Source organism: Coregonus clupeaformis, chromosome 18 (assembly GCF_020615455.1).
Source record: "Coregonus clupeaformis isolate EN_2021a chromosome 18, ASM2061545v1, whole genome shotgun sequence".
Classification (NCBI taxonomy): domain Eukaryota; kingdom Metazoa; phylum Chordata; class Actinopteri; order Salmoniformes; family Salmonidae; genus Coregonus; species Coregonus clupeaformis.
The window spans coordinates 53,575,644-53,595,424 of NC_059209.1; the positions used below are offsets into that span (position 1 = coordinate 53,575,644).

Genomic DNA, 19,781 nt, shown 5'->3' on the forward strand with positions numbered 1-19,781 from the left:
GGATAAGAGCGTCTGCTAAATGTAAAATGTAACTAAATCTTGTAATGAATAATATGGAAATGTACAGTGGGGAAAAAAAGTATTTAGTCAGCCACCAATTGTGCAAGTTCTCCCACTTAAAAAGATGAGAGGCCTGTAATTTTCATCATAGGTACACGTCAACTATGACAGACAAATTGAGAGAGAAAAAAATCCAGAAAACACATTGTAGGATTTTTAATGAATTTATTTGCAAATTATGGTGGAAAATAAGTATTTGGTCACCTACAAACAAGCAAGATTTCTGACTCTCACAGACCTGTAACTTCTTCTTTAAGAGGCTCCTCTGTCCTCCACTCGTTACCTGTATTAATGGCACCTGTTTGAACTTGTTATCAGTATAAAAGACACCTGTCCACAACCTCAAACAGTCACACTCCAAACTCCACTATGGCCAAGACCAAAGAGCTGTCAAAGGACACCAGAAACAAAATTGTAGACCTGCACCAGGCTGGGAAGACTGAATCTGCAATAGGTAAGCAGCTTGGTTTGAAGAAATCAACTGTGGGAGCAATTATTAGGAAATGGAAGACATATAAGACCACTGATAATCTCCCTCGATCTGGGGCTCCACGCAAGATCTCACCCCGTGGGGTCAAAATGATCACAAGAACGGTGAGCAAAAATCCCAGAACCACACGGGGGGACCTTGTGAATGACCTGCAGAGAGCTGGGACCAAAGTAACAAAGCCTACCATCAGTAACACACTACGCCGCCAGGGACTCAAATCCTGCAATGCCAGACGTGTCCCCCTGCTTAAGCCAGTACATGTCCAGGCCCGTCTGAAGTTTGCTAGAGTGCATTTGGATGATCCAGAAGAGGATTGGGAGAATGTCAGATGAAACCAAAATATAACTTTTTGGTAAAAACTCAACTCGTCGTGTTTGGAGGACAAAGAATGTTGAGTTGCATCCAAAGAACACCATACCTACTGTGAAGCATGGGGGTGGAAACATCATGCTTTGGGGCTGTTTTTCTGCAAAGGGACCAGGACGACTGATCCGTGTAAAGGAAAGAATGAATGGGGCCATGTATCGTGAGATTTTGAGTGAAAACCTCCTTCCATCAGCAAGGGCATTGAAGATGAAACGTGGCTGGGTCTTTCAGCATGACAATGATCCCAAACACACCGCCCGGGCAACGAAGGAGTGGCTTCGTAAGAAGCATTTCAAGGTCCTGGAGTGGCCTAATTAGTCTCCAGATCTCAACCCCATAGAAAATCTTTGGAGGGAGTTGAAAGTCCGTGTTGCCCAGCGACAGCCCCAAAACATCACTGCTCTAGAGGAGATCTGCATGGAGGAATGGGCCAAAATACCAGCAACAGTGTGTGAAGATTACAGAAAACGTTTGACCTGTGTCATTGCCAACAAAGGGTATATAACAAAGTATTGAGAAACTTTTGTTATTGACCAAATACTTATTTTCCACCACAATTTGCAAATAAATTCATAAAAAATCCTATAATGTGATTGTCTGGATTATTTTTTCTCATTTATTTTTTCTCATTTTGTCATAGTTGACGTGTACCTATGATGAAAATTACAGGCCTCTCTCATCTGTTTAAGTGGGAGAACTTGCATAATTGGTGGCTGACTAAATACTTTTTTTCCCCACTGTAGCAAGTTGAGGTGACTAAACTGCTTGGAGTAACCCTGGATTGTAAACTGTCATGGTCAAAACATGTTGATGCAACAGTAGCTAAGATGGTGAGAAGTCTGTCCATAATAACGCGCTGCTCTGCCTTCTTAACAACACTATCAACAAGGCAGGTCCTACAGGCCCTAGTTTGGTTGCACCTGGTCTACTGTCCATTCATGTGGTCAGGTGCCACAAAAAGGGACTTAGAAAAATTACAATTGGCTCAGAACAGGGCAGCACGGCTAGCCCTTAAATGTACACGGAGAGCTAACATTAATAATGTGCATGTCAATCTCTCATGGCTCAAAGGATAGGAGAGATGGACTTCATCACTAATTGTTTTTATGAGAAGTATTGACATTCTGAATGCACCGAGCTGTCTGTTTTTAAACTACTAGCACACAGCTCGGACACCCTTGCATACTCCACAGGACATGCCACCAGAGGTCTCTTCACAATCCCCAAGTCCAGAACAGACTATGGGAGGCGCAGAACTACATAGAGCCATGGCTACATGGAACTCTATTCCACATCAGGTAACTGATGCAAGCAGTAGAATCAGATGTAAAAAAACAGATAAAAATACACATTATGGAACAGCGGGGACTGTGAAGAGACACACAGACACAGGCACAAACACACGCATACACATGCTAACACACGCACTCTACACACACACACACACATGGATTTTGATTTGTAGGTATGTGGTAGTAGAGTAGTGGCCTGAGGGTATACACTTCATGTGTTGTGAAAAGTTATATGTAATGTAATATGTTTAATTGCATATAACTGCCTTAATGTTGCTGGACCCCAGGAATGGGGCTCCTTAATAAATACAGATACAAATATTGCCATTCATTCCAATTAGCCTGTTTTGGATTTCTCCCTGACCACAATTCTCAGTCGCCAGTCACGTCATAAACAAGTACAACGGCCACCATGCTGAAAACAAATGCCGTTGGCCATCTGCCGGCATTCAATTTAGCCTAGATTTACAGAGTTGTTACTTCTAAACAAAAATACTTTTTTGGGGTTCTTATACGCTTACAATGTTGTTTTGATTATTGCTTAAATGGTCGCTAAAATTATATTTGGTTGTGATCGTTGCAAAATACCTATTTTGATTGCAGCAGTTGTTAGCTAGAATACTAATGCTCATTGACATAGACTGTACCAAAGCTAGCCAAAGAGCCATTTTACTGGTTGAAGTGTTTTTAAGTATAATGCAGTTGATTTGCGACGATGACACAAACATTATATTAAGCAGGACATTCATACGAGCCTTAAAATCCAGAAGTAGTGTGAAATGCAGTCAGTCATAAGCAATAGGGTCGAATGGCGGGAACCCGTTTACCACGATTTCCCGCCCAAAACCACTCCCTTTTCCCGGGATAAATAACTGCGAGAAACCGGTAAATTATAATAAATTATTTATATGAACAGCATGGCGTGAAATGGAACTGTTAAATTATATGCAATGTCTAAATCTGGCTTCTCTACAGCCTGTGCATGATGAATCAACGCTCAGGGTGGGGACAGACAGCCCATCTCAGTATGGAGCGCAGTTCACAATGCATGTAGACCTATCATCTCAGTATGGGAACTTTTTTTCTTGTGACATGTAGGCCTACATTTGCTGCAGCATAACCTATGCTACAGTAATATAAAGACAGAATGCCCCTCTAATTTACCCATCTCCATCTGGCTTTCGGGGGTCACCTTGTTTTTTAATTGTAAAGATTATTTGATTTTTATTGCAGCTGCAGAGTTTTAAAACAGCCTATCACTTGAATATTGTTGCTTTAAATCGGTGCACGCAAGAGCATTCTTTCGCAGTCTTTCTCTCTCTCCATCAACTCCATTTAAATGTAATCCAAAATAGATTATCCTGTTCTAGATTGATATATAGCCCTATATATATGTCCTAGCCTACCTCTTTCAGGTAATACATTCAATGCAGTTTTAGCCTTATATTTAGCCTATTAAGGATGGATTATGCATAATAAGCTTCTAATTTATAGCCTCTGTCTCTTGCGCAATACGCAAGCACCTGTGCTCCGCTGGCCTCTCCTTAAAAAAACGCTCATTAGCTCATGGATTCCCATGCAGGAAAAGCTAGACTAGAATAGCTTGCTGGACATTATAAAAAATTTTGCATTTCTTATACCAATAGACTATTCGAAGAGGGACGCAAGCTCTTTTTTGCTGAATGTTAAATACAGCAGCCAATAAAACTCACGGGTAGTTTGAAAGAAGAGCGAACGCGTGATGGCGGTAGGCTATAGCAGTTATTTAACCATTCAATCTTCGTGAAGAGAAGTGAAATCCTTTTGCATTTAACTCTAGTTCTATATTATTCAAGGATGTCATTAGAATGATGAAGATAAGGACAACAAAACGTATTTCATTTAACTGTTGAAAGTGAGGAAGGAATGAAGCAACAATAGAGAGCGAAAGAGCACGTAGGCTAATAACATTAGGGGAAATATTATGAAAGGTATACACTACCGTTCAAAAGTTTGGGGTCACTTAGAAATGTCCTTGTTTTTGAAAGAAAAGCAATTTTTTTGTCCATTTAAAATAACATCAAATTGATCAGAAATAAAGTGTAGACATTGTTAATGTTGTAAATGGCTATTGTAGCTGGAAACGGCTGATAAAAAAAAAAAAAAGGAATATCTACATAGGCGTACAGAGGCCCATTATCAGCAACCAACAGTCCTGTGTTCCAACGGCACGTTGTGTTTGCTAATCCAAGTTTATCATTTTAAAAGGCTAATTGATCATTAGAAAACCCTTTTGCAATTATGTAGGCAAAGTCATATCTCAGACTGCCCATCTTAATCTTTTATTTTTATTGGCCAGTCTGAGTTATGGCTTTGTCTTTGCAACTCTGCCTAAAAGGTCAGCATCCCGGAGTCGCCTCTTCACTGTTGACGTTGAGACTGGTGTTTTGCGGGTACTATTTAATGAAGCTGCCAGTTTCTCAAACTAGACATTCTAATGTATTTGTCCTCTTGCTCAGTTGTGCACCGGGGCCTCCCACTCCTCTTTCTATTCTGGTTAGAGACAGTTTGTGCTGTTCTGTGAAGGGAGTAGTACACAGCGTTGTATGAGATCTTCAGTTTCTTGGCAATTTCTCGCATAGAATAGCCTTCATTTCTCAGAACAAGAATAGACTGATGAGTTTCAGAAAAAAGTTTTGTTTCTGTCCATTTTGAGCCTGTAATCGAACCCACAATTGCTGATGCTCCAGATATTCAACTAGTCTCAAGAAGGCCAGTTGTATTGCTTCTTTAATCAGCACAACAGTTTTCAGCTGTGCTAACATAATTACAAAAGGGTTTTCTAATGATCAATTAGCCTTTTAAAATGATAAACTTGGGTTAGCAAGCACAACGTGCCATTGGAACCCAGGACTGATGGTTGCTGATAATGGGCCTCTGTACGCCTATGTAGATATTCCATTAAAAATCAGCCATTTCCAGCTACAATAGCCATTTATAACATTAACAATGTCTACACTGTATTTCTGATCAATTTGATGTTATTTTAATGGACAAAAAATTAGCTTTTCTTTCGAAAACAAGGACATTTCTAAGTGACCCCAAACTTTTGAACAGTAGTGTTTATGCATCAGCCTCTACTAATTATACAAATAGGCCGTATTATATTTCAAAATTAAAATCAAATTCACTAGCCTATACTTGTAACTTTGTAGGCCACATGTGCTGCACCAGAATCGCATGTTCTCTGCTGCTTTATCGTGTTTTGAACGATGTGCATAATTCCAGTGCATATAATACAGTACAGTAATACAGTTCACACTCAGAAATATTAGCCTACTGGAGCTATTTCATTTATTTACCCAAGAGAGCATATAGCGAGCTACATCTATGGGCTTACATCATATAGTATATGTATTGTATAACGGCACAATCATTTGGGCTTTTTTGGGCTTGGGCTCATTAAATGTTGTTAATGTGGGGCTCATAAAATGTATTTAATATATGGCTCATCAGGCTTTATAATGCTTTTGAATGACACTTCAGGTTTTGGCAGGAAATACCGGGTTACCCGGGAGAAAATGATTTATTTTCAGGATGGAACATTTGTAAAATACCGGGAAAGTATTCAACCATAATAAGCAACATGTAAATGGAGCCTTTTTTTGCTGGCGGGCTATGAGAACTCCCCCATGTTGTGTTCTGATTACAAGAAGAACTGTTCCCTGTTCACATCTTTACAGCATATTGTTCCAACAGCTTCCCTGCCTATTTATATTCAGTAGTTTGCTTGTACCCTCTCTGGGCTCCCCCACTGCGCTCTGACAATGGTAGTCCTGGGGGAAGGTACAGTGGGGACACACACACACAGCGTCTCTACACCAGAACAGCAGGTCTCTGAGTTGGCGAAGCGTAGTCTGGAGGCGGTTGTCCTGGACATGAGCACACACAGGAAGGGGTCCAGACAGCTGTGGAAGCAGCACAGACACACTGCAGCACTGGAGTACACATACATCCCGTCCTCTCCACTTGTGGACAGCCTCACATAGTGGGCAATATGGAGGATGCCACTGGGAGCGAAACACACAGTGAAGATGAGGAAGACCAGTGTACTGACCCTGATGAAAGGTGTCCAGTCGAGGCCTGAGCGACCCAGGTGCCACACCACCGCCACATGGGTCCAGACACAGGTCACAAATGGCACAAGGAACCCTAAACAGACCAGTGCCAGCCTGTAGGGAACCAGCAGGGCATGGGAGTCCTCCTCCAGGGGCAGTATGTCATGGCAGGTGATGAGGCCCATACGGGGCAGCAGGAAGCTCTGCCTCACCAGGAGCTCTGGTACCACAGCTGCTCCAAACAGGCCCCACACACCCAGGCTTGCCCCCAGCGCCCAGGCCTTCTTGGGCAGCCGACTGTAGAGGAAGGGCCTCACAACGGCCAGGTAGCGCTTAAGGCTGATGCACGCAATGGTGTGGGCAGAGCAGTAGACATTGCCGTAGAAACAGGCGGTGATGACGCGGCAGGCCGCCTCGCCAAACACCCAGTTGTTTCCGTTGAGGTGGTAGTGGATGCGGAGGGCCAGGGAGAGCAGGAGGAGCAGGTCGGAGAGGGCCAGGCTCAGGTAGAAGACAGCCGTGGAGTAGGACCTGACCCGGAGCCTCAGGAAGGCCAGGATGAAAGCGTTGGAGGGGACGCCCACTGCCATGGCTAGGAGGTAGGCTGAGGGGATGAGCCTGGTGCTGAGGAGCCCCGTGGTGTAGGTTGCTGCAGGGTCCTCCAGCCTCACGTCCAGCCCAGGGGCCCCAGGGGACAGCAGGACCTGGTTGGGGGGCCCTGCCTCAGCTGTACAGTTGGACTGGTATCTCCTGCCGTTGAACGTCTTTGGTTTCAACACATCTGGGACCGTTATTTTTGTCTTGTTGAGTTTCTCCTCTGTTTGTGGAAAAATAGGGGGAATAACATTTCCATAGATCTTAATTCAGTTTTACACTTTGAATACATAGCGATGAAACACAGTATAAAATTGAAATGTTGTTTTAAAGTTAGTTGTCTCAAAATTCTGTTTTAAAACATGTATGATGATTTAGACAATTCATTCAAGAATGTGACCAAATGTGACAGTATACTGGGGGAAGAGGGAATCTTCATGTGTATTGTCAAGCTGAAGACTTTCTGCCAAACATTTTGTTAGAGAAAACATGTCTTGTTTTCCTGTTGGAGTGGAAACGGAACTGTTCAACCCAGCCTGAAGAACTGACAAACAGCTTTACCAAGTGGATAGAAAGTCCCAAATGTAATATGAGTTCCCGAGGTTAAGGTTCTTAGAGATTCTATAAAATCCTAAGGAGAAATGTAAAAAGAAATGAACTTACCATTGTCCTGGAGAGACAGTCCTACCAACAGACAGAAGAGTTTCCCAGACAGTAGGTTTGCCATGTCTTTCTCCTATCTCCTCCACGTGATTATCCCTGTATTATTCCAACTAAAAGTCCTCTAGTTCTTCAGTAGACCTGCTATAGGCTAGTTGTCTACTAGCAGGATCAACAACTAGCAGGATCAACTAGTAGGATCAACTGGCCATCCAGACTGCTGGTTCATATGGTCAGACAGGCTACTGTGCTGTAAGTCCACACTCCGATAGTGTTAACACTGAACCATGAGGCTGTATGCATTTTGTGTGTGTATAGTGTTTTTCCTGTCCAGGCTTGAAACTGAATTCCTGATCTCTGTGTCAGCCGCTATTTGCTGATTTGTTGTAGTGGGAGAAGGTATCCGCTATTTGCTGATTCGTTGTAGTGGGAGGAGACACCCTAATAGTTTACAGTTTGTTCATTTCTCACTTTGGTTTTATCCCTTGGTGTTCTATTATGCCATTCCCAGGAAGACCCTCAGCTGTTTCAATGTTATGGGTTTATTGTGACTGAAGATCTTCTTGACTAATAAAAAATGACTAGCCTAATGTTAGAGGAACAAGATTGACTCGTGTTAAACTTAAGTCACAAGATTGACAGCTTGGGTAACATCAAACAAACTGTTGGGTTTTAAGCATCCTACTTCTCCAAAGTTCCTGGAACAGTTTCCATTAACCTAGTTTGACCTTCAATTTGCCACTTAAGTCACACACATTTTGATTACACATTATTGGAAACTATAATTTTCAAGTTAGAAGGTATGGAAAAATATGTTCCTATTCAGTTTCGGTCTTCATTTTTGTGCTTGTATGTACATTATTTGCATGTCCTAAAGCTATTAATATACTGTACGTTCAGGGGGGAATTTTCTGGTCAAAATCAGATCCACTTCATGGCAGAAACCAAGGGGGCGTGTTTTCTCTTTACTTCCTTCCTGCCTTTTTGTGTGGTTGGGGAGAATAAACATTCAGTGAGGTTTCTCTGCTATTTTAGGTGGTGTTTGTGTTTGAGCCCCCACGACCAATGTTGTGGACTGAGCTGAAGATGTGTTGGCCACTAACTAACAATCAGTGTTTTAACATTTTCCCTCAGGTCTTACCTCTGGACACAGAGGAAATGGTAGAGCTTCTTGTTCATGCTGGCGCTGTTTTCATAGCTGTTAATATGCTTCATACCTGGGTTTCAAATACTTGAAAAATCTTTACAAATACTTTATCTGTGCCTGTTTGAGCTTGCATGGCTTAATAAACCAATAGAGAAGACCCGGAAATGCTAACCCTGTCCATTTAGCACTCTAGACAGACTCAAGCCTGGAGTGCTCAAACTATTTGAAATGATTTTGTATTTGAACCCAGGTATTATTTATTTTCTTTGTTGCTTTGAAATACCATGTACAACAACTGTACATGTGCTGTCTTGGTTAGTGCTTGGAAAAATAACATTCAGTTAGGGCTCAATCCTAACTTGAGATCTGTGGTCCTAGCTCAAGCGCTAAAATTACAAGAAAGTTCTAATTATGTGTGAACATCTCAAGCTAGAATTTGGCATTGCATTGTGTAGATTGTCAATGTTTTTGTTTGTGTGGTCTACCACTCTGAAAAGTAGAGATTGACTCTCTGTATGTGTCTGTGACTCCAGAGCTCGGGGGATGAGTCTGCTGTGTTGTGGCTCAACCAGATCCAAGAAGGCATACACACAGCCAACCAAGATGAAGAGGAAGCTCTCACATGTAGGCACACCATGCTCACTCACGACCATATGTTCGAAAACCATGAACAAATAATATCTTAGAAGTTCTTCACATCACCATTCAAATGTCATAACTTGAACCACTGGATAAGAGCGTCTGTTAAATGACCAAAATGTAAAATGTCATAACTGTTCCTGTGTGTGTTTCGTCTGTGGCAGTGGCTGGAGCAGTGGCAGACATCAACAGGGAGGTGGCGGAGGGGGACTCCCAGACCACCCTGCAGGCCCTCCAATCACCCCTTGCAGGGCTGAGAGGGGTTCTGTCTGAGTGTGCAGACACCTACCAGACACAGCTGGGCCAGTTCCAGGACCTCAACGCTACCACTGGTAACCTGGCATACAATCGGCTTTATAGTCTGCTTATTACTCATTTGTAATACACTAACAGACTAAAGAATCGTTTATGGATGTTTGTTCTCTCGTCAAGACGACACCATTGAAGACATTACCCTCCCAACTTGTCCTAACGTGTAACGTCAAATAATGCATTTGGAGATTAGGATGGTCTCAGGTTAGGATTCATCCCTATTCAGGATTCCTCCCTATTCAGGATTCCTCCCTATTCAGGATTCATCCCTATTCAGGATTCATCCCTATTCAGGATTCATCCCTATTCAGGATTCCTCCCTATTCAGGATTCATCCCTATTCAGGATTCATCCCTATTCAGGATTCATCCCTATTCAGGATTCCTCCCTAAGTGTATGATGTTGAGGTTTTCTTTCCTCTGTAGCAGGCAGCAGTGAGAGTGTGTGGGTGAAACACCAGATCAAGGGAGGTTATGACTACTACTACAACCTGGAGAGCAGAGAGGGGACCTGGGAGGAACCAGAGGACTTCACACACAACAGCACACAGCTCAGCAGAGAGGAAATACAGGTACATGCGCACACCTGCTTGTATGTTGGATAAATACGCTTCTACATTATAATTGATGAAAATATGTTACTTAAAACGTTGGGACAATGTACAAATAACATTCTCATACCAAATTACACTTCACCATAGACCACATAAGTTCAAAGTAATGTATAATGCATTACAACACTATGAGTATTCATGTGTGTGTCCCCTGATCAGAGTGTGGTTGGAGGTGTGACAGCGGAGTATAACAGGGAACAGTTATGGTTGGCCAACGAGGCCCTGGTAACTCAGCTACAGGCTCGGGTTAGAGGTTACCTGGTGAGGAGAGCTCACGCCCAGAGACTGGACTACCTACGACAACAAGAACCACACGTGGTTCGACTACAGGTACTATACTGTGTCATATGTTCTACACCGACCGGTTTGTTAAGTCAAACAGTGATTTCATATCTACAGTTAACATTCATGTACCGCTTTTGTAGTTTACTCACAAACACTGTAAACACTCATGGACGGAGCTGCTTCTGATTTAGATTTCCTCATGTTTATATCTAGGCCTCCTGGAAGGGCTATAAACAGAAGAAGATATACAAAGACAGAATAAATGTGCTTCAAAGCAACGTGGGGACTGTCGTCAAGGTAACGAGTTAGATTTGGGGCTGTGAGCCTAATTGGAAAGAGAAAACATTAGTTTGAAACGGTGAGAAAGGAAGTGTCAATAATCAGGAGATAAGTCAAGCAGTTTCATCTCAACAAAAACACACAGTTACCCGTTGCTAACATTGTTGTATTCCTTCTGGTCCAGCTTCAGTCGTTCGTTAAAATGTGGAGAGCCAAAAGTAAATACTCTCAAAGACTGCAGTATTTCAAAGACCACGTGAGTAACAAAGTACCTACATTACAAATGAGGAGTTATGGATTAATATTATATCATATTATTCCTCAGTGATATTTGCCAAAGCTTGATTCCCTTCTGTCTTGTTTGTATGTTCAGGAGAAAGACATAGTGAAGATCCAGGCTTTCCTCAAGGCTAACAAAGCCAGAGACGACTACAGAACACTCAGTGAGTTCAGACAGCATTTAATATGTCACACAGTTTTAAAGAAGTCACCGTTTCAGACAGAGAAGGAACTACCTGAACCTCTCTGATACAATTTGTTTATTTTTTAAACGTTTTTATGTGTCTGTCTGTGTCCGTCTTTCTGTTTGTCTGTCTGTCTATGTGTGTCTGCCCTGTAGCCGGGGCCCAGGACCCTCCTCTGTCGGTGGTGCGTAAGTTTGTCCACCTGCTGGAGCAGAGCAGCCTGGACCTGCTGGAAGAACAGGAAGTGACACGGCTCAGGGAGGAAGTGGTCACTAAGATCCGCTCCAATCAGCAGATGGAGAAAGACCTCAACCTGATGGACATTAAGATCGGCCTGCTGGTCAAGAACAGGATAACCCTACAGGTGACATTTATAGTTTTACACACAGAGGGAAAATGACTGACAAAACAATGCTTTTCAACACAACTGAGAAACTATGCTTATAAACAACAGTCCTGCTAAAATTCCCAGAGCCATTCCCCTTATGCTGCTGATAAGAACTGTTTCTGGAGACGGCGCTTAGTCTGCAATAGTCATAGGCCTGCTCAGATACTTGGATAATGCATTCCTCTTCCCTGTCATCCCTGTTATCACTGATCAAACACAACTGGATAGGAGAGCAGGGCCTTTTTCATGCCGCCTACTGTCCATCTTCCCAGGATGTGGTGTCCCACAGTAAGAAGCTGACGGTGAAGAAGAGTAAAGAGGAGCTGGCTGCAGGGGACAGGCAGGGCATCAAGGCACTGAGTAAAGACAAGAGGAAGAAACTAGAGGCTTACCAGCACCTCTTCTACCTGCTGCAGGTGAGTTCGAAACACAGACACACTAAGACGCGCGCGCACACACACACACACACTCTACCTCAATCTCATCTCCTCTCCACAGACCAACCCTTCGTACCTGGCCAAGTTGATCTTCCAGATGCCCCAGAACAAATCTACTAAGTTCATGGACACCGTGATCTTCACCCTGTATAACTACGCCTCCAACCAGAGAGAGGAATACCTGCTGCTCAAACTCTTCAAGACCGCTCTGGAGGAGGAGATCAAGTGAGTGGAACTTTTACTTGTCCCAAATCGTATACCTCCCTTATACAGTTACTACAGATGGTCTAGCCTGGGTGCCATTGTTTCTCTGCACTCATGTAGCCTAGGCCATTTGTCTGATAAGGCAACGATGTACAGTAGAACTGTTGAGTGCAACAGACCGTCAACCAGGCTACTAGGTAATCCACGGTCCCCTCTAGTTCATAACTCAAGGATCCTCTCCAATCATATACAGAATTATATATAATTTGTTCTTAAGTTGTCTGATGTTTCCTGACTGAATATGAATATAAAGGAATAATATGGTTGCATGATAAAACATCTATCTTGCTCTCCCTCAGGTCCAAGGTGGACCAGATCCAGGACATTGTGACCGGGAACCCCACGGTCATCAAGATGGTGGTGAGCTTCAACCGCGGAGCCCGCGGTCACAACACGCTGAGGCAGCTGCTGGCACCAGTGGTCAAGGAGATCATCGAGGACAAGACCCTGGGCATCAACACCAACCCTGTGGAAGTGTACAAGGCTTGGGTCAACCAGTTGGAGACCAACACTGGAGAGGCCAGGTGGGGTACACATACAGACACACAACATGCGTACACTCACACAAAAACACTCACTGACCTTAATGTTGTCCTACCTCTCGCAGTAAACTGCCTTACGAGGTGACCCCGGACCAGGCCATGTCACACAAGGAAGTACGTGCCAAGCTGGAGTCCTCCAGTCACGCGCTGCGGACAGCCACAGACAAAGTGCTCAACTCCATTGTGTCGTCACTGGACAACATCCCGTAAGTCTAAGGCCTGGTTGGAATTCTTTAAAAATTCATCATTTTTCCTTCCCTGGTCAAAAGTAGTGCGCTATAAAGGGAATATGGTGCCATTTGGGAGGCAACCCCAAAGGTGTGTTTATGGAAGGGTAGACAAAACAGTGCTTAGAGAGGCCAAAGGGTTAGAACCCATCCAAGTTACATACAGTGCCTTCGGGAAGTATTCAGACCCCTTGACTTTTTCCACATTTTGTTACGTTACAGCCTTATTCTAAAATTGATTTTGAAAAGATAATCCTCAGCAATCTACACACTATACTCCATAATGACAACACGAAAACAGGTTTTTATTGAGCTCAGGTACATCCTGTTTCGTTGAGCATCCTTGAGATGTTTTTACAACTTAATTGGAGTCCACCTGGGGTAAATTCAATTGATTGGACATGCTTTGGAAAAGCACACACCTGTCTATATAAGGTCTCACAGTTGACAGTGCATGTCAGAGCAAATACCATGCCATGAGGGCGAAGGAATTGTCCGTAGAGCTCAGAGACAGGATTGTGTCGAGGCACAGATCTGGGGAAGGGTACCAAAAAATGTCTGCAGCATTGAAGGTCCCCAAGAACACAGCGGCCTCCATCATTCTTGAATGGAAGAAGTTTGGAACCACCAAGACTCTTCCTAGAGCTGGCCGCCCGGCCAAACTGAGCAATCGGGGGAGAAGAGCCTTGATCAGGGAGGTGACAAAGAACCCGATGGTCACTCTGACAAAGCTCTAGAGTTCCTCTTTGGAGATGGGAGAAACTTCCAGAAGGACAACCATCTCTGCAGCACTCCACCAATCAGGCCTTTATGGTAGAGTGGCCAGACAGAAGCCACTCCTCAGTAAAAGGCTTGGAGTTTGCCAGCGGCAGGGACTGGGAGACAGGATCGAGGCAAAGATGAACGGAGCAAAGTACAGAGATCCTTGATGAAAACCTGCTCCAGAGCGCTCCGGACCTCAGACTGGGGCGAAGGTTCACCTTCCAACAGGACAATGACCCTAAGCACACAGCCAAGACAACGCATGAGTGGCTTCGGGACAAGTCTCTGAATGTCCTTGAGTGCCCAGCTAGAGCCTGGACTTGAACCCGATCGAACATCTCTGGAGAGACCTGAAAATAGCTGTGCAGCGACGCTCCCCATCCAACCTGACAGAGCTTGAGAGGATCTGCAGAGACGATTGGGAGAAACTCAGGTGTGCCAAGCTTGTAGCGTCATACCCAAGAAGACTCAATGCTGAGTACTGAGTAAAGGGTCTGAATACTTATATAGATTTGATATTTCCGTTTGTTTTGTTTTTTTATTCAGCAAACATTTCTAAAAACCTGCTTTTGCTTTGTCATTATGGGTTAATGTGGGATAAAATAAGGCTGTTGCCTAACAACATGTGGAAAAGGTCAAAGGGTATGAATACTTTCCGAAGGCACTGTAGCTACTGGTTTAGACAACTATTGAATCCATACTCTGCAGTGCTCAATATACTCCACAGGGGGGCACCACAGTGTTATTTTACACAACAGACCAAAATACACCCCTCATTTTATAAATGGTCATGGTCCCCAGCATTTTATATTGATGCGCCCTATCATTTGTGCATCATTTCACTGTGTTTTGTATATTTGTAATGCATGCTGGTTTCACATCTTGTCCATGTTTTTTTTGTTGTGCATGTAGCTATGGCATGAGATACATTGCGAAGGTCCTGAAAAATGCACTTCATGAAAAGTTCCCCGACGCTACAGAGGATGAGTTGTTGAAGGTATAAGGCTTAAGTATTACATCTCATGAATGTTCTCTCATTTGCCATTCATACACCTTCCATTCATGTTGCTCGTATTGGTTTGGTAATATCAAGTTCCTTTAGTGTTCCCTGACACTGTAGTCCCCATGCGTATAATTCAGCAACTCCAGTTTGCACTGATTAATACAGGTCCTTATGACAGCCCTTTGTGACACCATGAAGATACGTTTAACTGAGTGTGTGTGTGTGTGTCTCGGCTGTCAGATTGTAGGGAACCTGCTCTACTATCGCTACATGAACCCAGCCATAGTGGCTCCGGACGGCTTCGACATCATCGACATGTCAGCCGGAGGTCAGCTCCACTCTGACCAGCGTCGTAACCTGGGCTCCGTGGCAAAGATGCTGCAGCACGCTGCCGCCAACAAGCTGTTCGAGGGAGAGAATGCCCACATGACCCCCATGAACAACTATATCTCCCAGACCTACCAGAAGTTCAGGTGAGAGTAAAGAACTACAACTCCCAAGCCTCTTGGCTGAGGTTCAGGTAAGATGGGTCTGGGAGTTGTCATTTTTCGATCTGCAGGCCCATTGAGAGAGAACATTTTTTCTTATTCACAAGGGTTGGCCTGCACTATGTGCTGTGCAGACTGTTTACTGCAGCACTTTATTTATATTTATTTGATCTTTAAGTTCCCTCAAACCTCCAAGCTGTGCATTCTATCATTATTATGGAAAGATGTGTGAACCTCTGTAGCGCCTGGCTCAGCCCGACGCTCGTGAGCAAACAAAACCTCTAACCCAAAACAGCTGTTGGGTAGCAGACCTCTGTAGGACTAAAACTGTCACCATGTTTTGTAATGTTACATTCACTCCGGGTAGAGCTGCTCCTGAGACTGCCATGTATAGAGGAATGTGCCATCTAATAAAGCAGAAGGGGATGAGATAAGAAAAAGAGCGGGCTGTAGCGATAAACGCTTGGGAGGTCACAGGGAGGTCAGTGCAGGGTTAAGTTGACATGGAAGCAGAGGAGAGCCAGGAGAAAGAGGAAGTGTCTTTGTGTGAAAGTGCAGTGTCAGCAAGGAAGATAGGGTAGATGTCTTCACTAAAACTCAATACCACACACAGAGAGAGAGAGAGAGAGGGAGAGCGAGAGAAAGGGACAAAGGGTTGTGTTCCCTGAATTCTCTGCCCCTCCCTCATACAGCATTGACATATCTTTAATGGAAATCAGTTTGAACTCCAGCCACTATTAAAAAAGCAAAGACAAAACCCTGATTCAACAGGATATGTTTTGTCTTTAAAGGGAAATTCTGCCACTTTTCAACCTCACTCAGTATCTTCAACACCATACTAGTCTCTACATATGTGAAAACGGCGCGTTTCTATGATCTGTGGTTAAAAAGATAAGAAGAAAAGTCAGTAAAAACCCCTTCTCTGTGACATCACAGGGTAGGATTAAAAGTAATACAAATGATCAGTTTCTAGCCAGAAGGAGGGTATTTTCTTGCTCCACAAGTCACCAACAATCTGTGTTTGAAAATCATTGATGTCATCGGGTAGAAACGTAGAAATGCACTGTTTTCACATGTAGACACTGGTATTGTGCTGGAGATAATGAAAATTAGATTGTAAAGGGGTGGAATTGCCCTCAAAGCCTTTTAATGTTTTTGAAATCTTTGATAAAACACTACATGATCAAAAGTATGTGGACACCTGCTCGTCAAACACTCATTCCAAAATCACGGGCATTAATATGGAGTTGGTCTGCCCTTTGCTACTATAACAGCCTCCACTCTCCTGGGAAGGCTTTCCACTAGATGTTGGAACATTGCTACGGGGACTTGCTTCCATTCAGCCACGAGCATTAGTGAGGTCGTGCGATTAGGCCTGGCTCGCAGTTGTTGTTCCAATTCATCCCAAAGGTGTTTGATGGGGTTGAGGTCAGGTCTCAGTGCAGGCCAGTCAAGTTCTTCCACACCGATCTCGACAAACCATTTCTGTATAGACCTCACTTTGTGCACGGGGGCATTGTCATGAAACAGGAAAGGGCCTTCCCCAAACTGTTGCCACAAAGTTGGAAGCACAGAATCGCCTAGAATGCCATTGTATGCTGTAGCGTTAAGATTTCCCTTCACTGGAATTAAGGGGCCTTGCCCAAACCATGAAAAACTACTTTACAGTTGGCACTATGCATTCGGGCAGGTAGCGTTCTACTGGCAACCGCCAAACCCAGATTTGTCTGTCGGACTGCCAGATGGTGAAACGTGATCAATCACTCCAGAGAACGCATTTCCACTGCTCCAGAGTCCAATGGCGGCGAGCTTTACACCACTCCAGCCGACGCTTGGCATCATTACGCATGGTGATCTTAGGCATGTGTGCGGCTGCTCGGCCATGGAAACACATTTCATGAAGCTACCGACGAACAGTTACTGGAACTCAGTAGTGAGTGTTGCAACCGAGGACAGAAGATTTTTACACACTACGAGCTTCAGCACTCGCCGGTCCTGTTCTATGAGCGTGTGTGGCCTACCACTTCGCGGCTGAGCCGTTGTTGCGCCTAGACGTTTCCACTTCACAATAACAGCACTTACAGTTGACCAGGGCAGCTCTAGCAGGGCAGAAATTTGACGAACTGACTTGTTGGAAAGGTGGCATCCTATGACGGTGCCACGTTCAAAGTCACTGAGCTCTTCAGTAAGGCCATTCTACTGCCAATGTTTGTCTATGGAGATTGCATGGCGGTGTGCTCAATTTTATACACCTGTCAGCAACGGGTGTGGCTGAAATAGTCAAATCCACTAATTTGAAGGGGTGTCCACATACTTTTGTATAAATATCTTCAGAGATGATTAATGATTTTACTACTACCCATTTGTCCAGTAATCTTCCTGGTGAGGTAAAAAACCAACAAAATGCTTTGATCCTGTCTTTCAGGGTGTTTTTCCAGGCGGCGTGTGACGTCCCTGAGCCGGAGGAGAAGTTTAACGTGGATGAGTACTCTGACATGGTGACTCTGTGCAAGCCTGTCATCTACATCTCTATAGATGAGATCATCAACACACATTCGGTAAGCCCAGACTATCTGTGCATCGCAAATGGCACCCTATTCCCTTTATAGTGTATTACATTTGGCCAGAGCTCTATGGGCCCTGGTCAAAAGTAGTGCACTATATAGGGAATAAAGTGCCATTTGGGACGTGACCTTGGACTCTCTGGAACCTATGAAAAGAGCTCTCTCTGCTTTTCCTTCCCCCTCTCTTCTAGTCTCCCTCTTCCCATCTCGCTCTCCTTTTCTCCTCCACTTCCTTCTTTCCCCATCTCCTCTCCATCTCCTGGGTATGAGAGGGGTGATGGTGACAGACCTCTCGTGTATAAAGGAGGACATCAGAGGTTCTTGTAGCCAAATGTCTCAGATGTTGACATACTTTTTGGCGACGTTAGTTTCACTCTCCGCTCACCTCACCCACAGGGCTTACAAACACAACAATGGACATGACGTACATTGTACCCCACTGACAGACATGCTCAGCTTTTATCTTGCAGTTACAGAGTTTAGGATTTCCTTACTGCAGCTTTGACACACACACACACACACACACACACACACACACACACACACACAATAATAAACAGAGAATACAATATTTTACAGTAAAGTCTCAATACATGAACGAAATACATCCCCAGGGAGGATGAGATGAATGGAGGGACGGATGGATGACCCCCTCTTACACCCCCTCCTAGCACAGCTGTGTCCATTGCCATAGGAAGGCAATGGACGTCCTGTCATTATCAATCTCCACGTAAGGAGGAAGAGAGGGCTGAGCTTGGTATTACTGTAGAGCTGGATGTCTCTATAAAGACTGGGTGGACATCAAACTGTTATCACACACAGCATACATACAGTGTGGGATGGAGAGGCCTAGTCTTGGAATAGTGTGTGTGTGTGTCTAAAATAATCCACCTATGGTGTGTGTGTGTGTGTCCTAGCTAGTGTTGGAGCACCTGGAAGCAATCTCCCCCGACCACAACGACCTGCTGCATGAGCTGTTGCAGGACCTAGGGGACATGCCTGACGTGGAGGCACTGCTGGGTACCACAGACACCCCTCACCCTGCTTCCTACACCCCCCACACTATACCTCCTCCACCCCTCAGTTCCCCTTCATCCCTGCCTCACAGACACCCCTCACCCTGCTTCCTACAACCCCCCACACTATACCTCCTCCACCCCTCAGTTCCCCTTCATCCCTGCCTCAGACACCCAACATTATAAATTACAACACTGTGAGATCCATTTACAGTACAGGGCTGAATCCTAATTTGAGAATAAGAGTTTGTTACACAAACTTCTGTGTGAATCATGTAAGTCTTTGACCCACAGTCTCAGAATGAGTATAAAGTATGCCCTTCTCCAGTAGGACTGACAAAAGTACACATTAGCTCTTGTACCAGAAACCAGCCTGCAGGGATAGCTAAACATATTTCTCTGATCTCCAGGTGAAGGAGCGGTGGATCCTAACAACCCCAACAAGGAGAGCACCCTGAGTCAGATGGCTAAGACTCAGATCTCCCTCACCCTCACCAACAAGTTTGAGCTGCCGGAGGGCGATGACAAGGACACGAAAGGCCTGATGATGAAGTAAGACACTGGATGCGTCCCAAATGGCACCCTATTCCACTACATAGGAAATAGGGTGCCATTTGAGACACATATTGCTGTCCACCTGGTGTTCTTCTCTATGAACAATCTACCCATTTATTGATTCTTCATTATGGAGGCCCATTAAAATCCCAATACAATTAAACACACACACGGAGGGACTGCACAGTGAGAGGTTTTGTACTGAGCGAGCAAAAGAAGCCAGAAGAAAGAGTTTAA

The 19,781-nt window shown here is 44.2% G+C and overlaps 2 protein-coding genes across 3 annotated transcripts in view; one reads left to right on the forward strand and one right to left on the reverse strand.

The window, feature by feature from the left end:
* LOC121573401 (ras GTPase-activating-like protein IQGAP1) overlaps positions 1 to 19,781 on the forward strand; it is an 81,852-nt gene that overhangs the window by 46,635 nt on the left and 15,436 nt on the right. For both annotated transcript variants that reach the window (XM_041885347.2, XM_041885356.2), the window contains 17 exons: positions 9,240 to 9,330; positions 9,510 to 9,677; positions 10,083 to 10,228; positions 10,430 to 10,600; positions 10,769 to 10,852; positions 11,019 to 11,090; positions 11,208 to 11,277; positions 11,454 to 11,662; positions 11,959 to 12,102; positions 12,185 to 12,348; positions 12,687 to 12,911; positions 12,995 to 13,135; positions 14,831 to 14,915; positions 15,162 to 15,394; positions 17,835 to 17,967; positions 18,891 to 18,993; positions 19,400 to 19,541. In XM_041885347.2, the coding sequence (XP_041741281.2) occupies positions 9,240 to 9,330; positions 9,510 to 9,677; positions 10,083 to 10,228; positions 10,430 to 10,600; positions 10,769 to 10,852; positions 11,019 to 11,090; positions 11,208 to 11,277; positions 11,454 to 11,662; positions 11,959 to 12,102; positions 12,185 to 12,348; positions 12,687 to 12,911; positions 12,995 to 13,135; positions 14,831 to 14,915; positions 15,162 to 15,394; positions 17,835 to 17,967; positions 18,891 to 18,993; positions 19,400 to 19,541 (2,381 nt within the window). The remainder of the gene's footprint in view (positions 1 to 9,239; positions 9,331 to 9,509; positions 9,678 to 10,082; positions 10,229 to 10,429; positions 10,601 to 10,768; positions 10,853 to 11,018; positions 11,091 to 11,207; positions 11,278 to 11,453; positions 11,663 to 11,958; positions 12,103 to 12,184; positions 12,349 to 12,686; positions 12,912 to 12,994; positions 13,136 to 14,830; positions 14,916 to 15,161; positions 15,395 to 17,834; positions 17,968 to 18,890; positions 18,994 to 19,399; positions 19,542 to 19,781) is intronic.
* LOC121573410 (proteinase-activated receptor 3-like) lies at positions 5,784 to 8,935 on the reverse strand. Its single transcript, XM_041885367.2, has 2 exons — positions 7,563 to 8,935; positions 5,784 to 7,122 (listed from the first exon to the last, which is right to left on the reverse strand). The coding sequence occupies exons 1-2, from the start codon at positions 7,624 to 7,626 to the stop codon at positions 5,966 to 5,968; spliced, it is 1,221 nt and encodes a 406-aa protein (XP_041741301.1). The 5' UTR covers positions 7,627 to 8,935; the 3' UTR covers positions 5,784 to 5,965.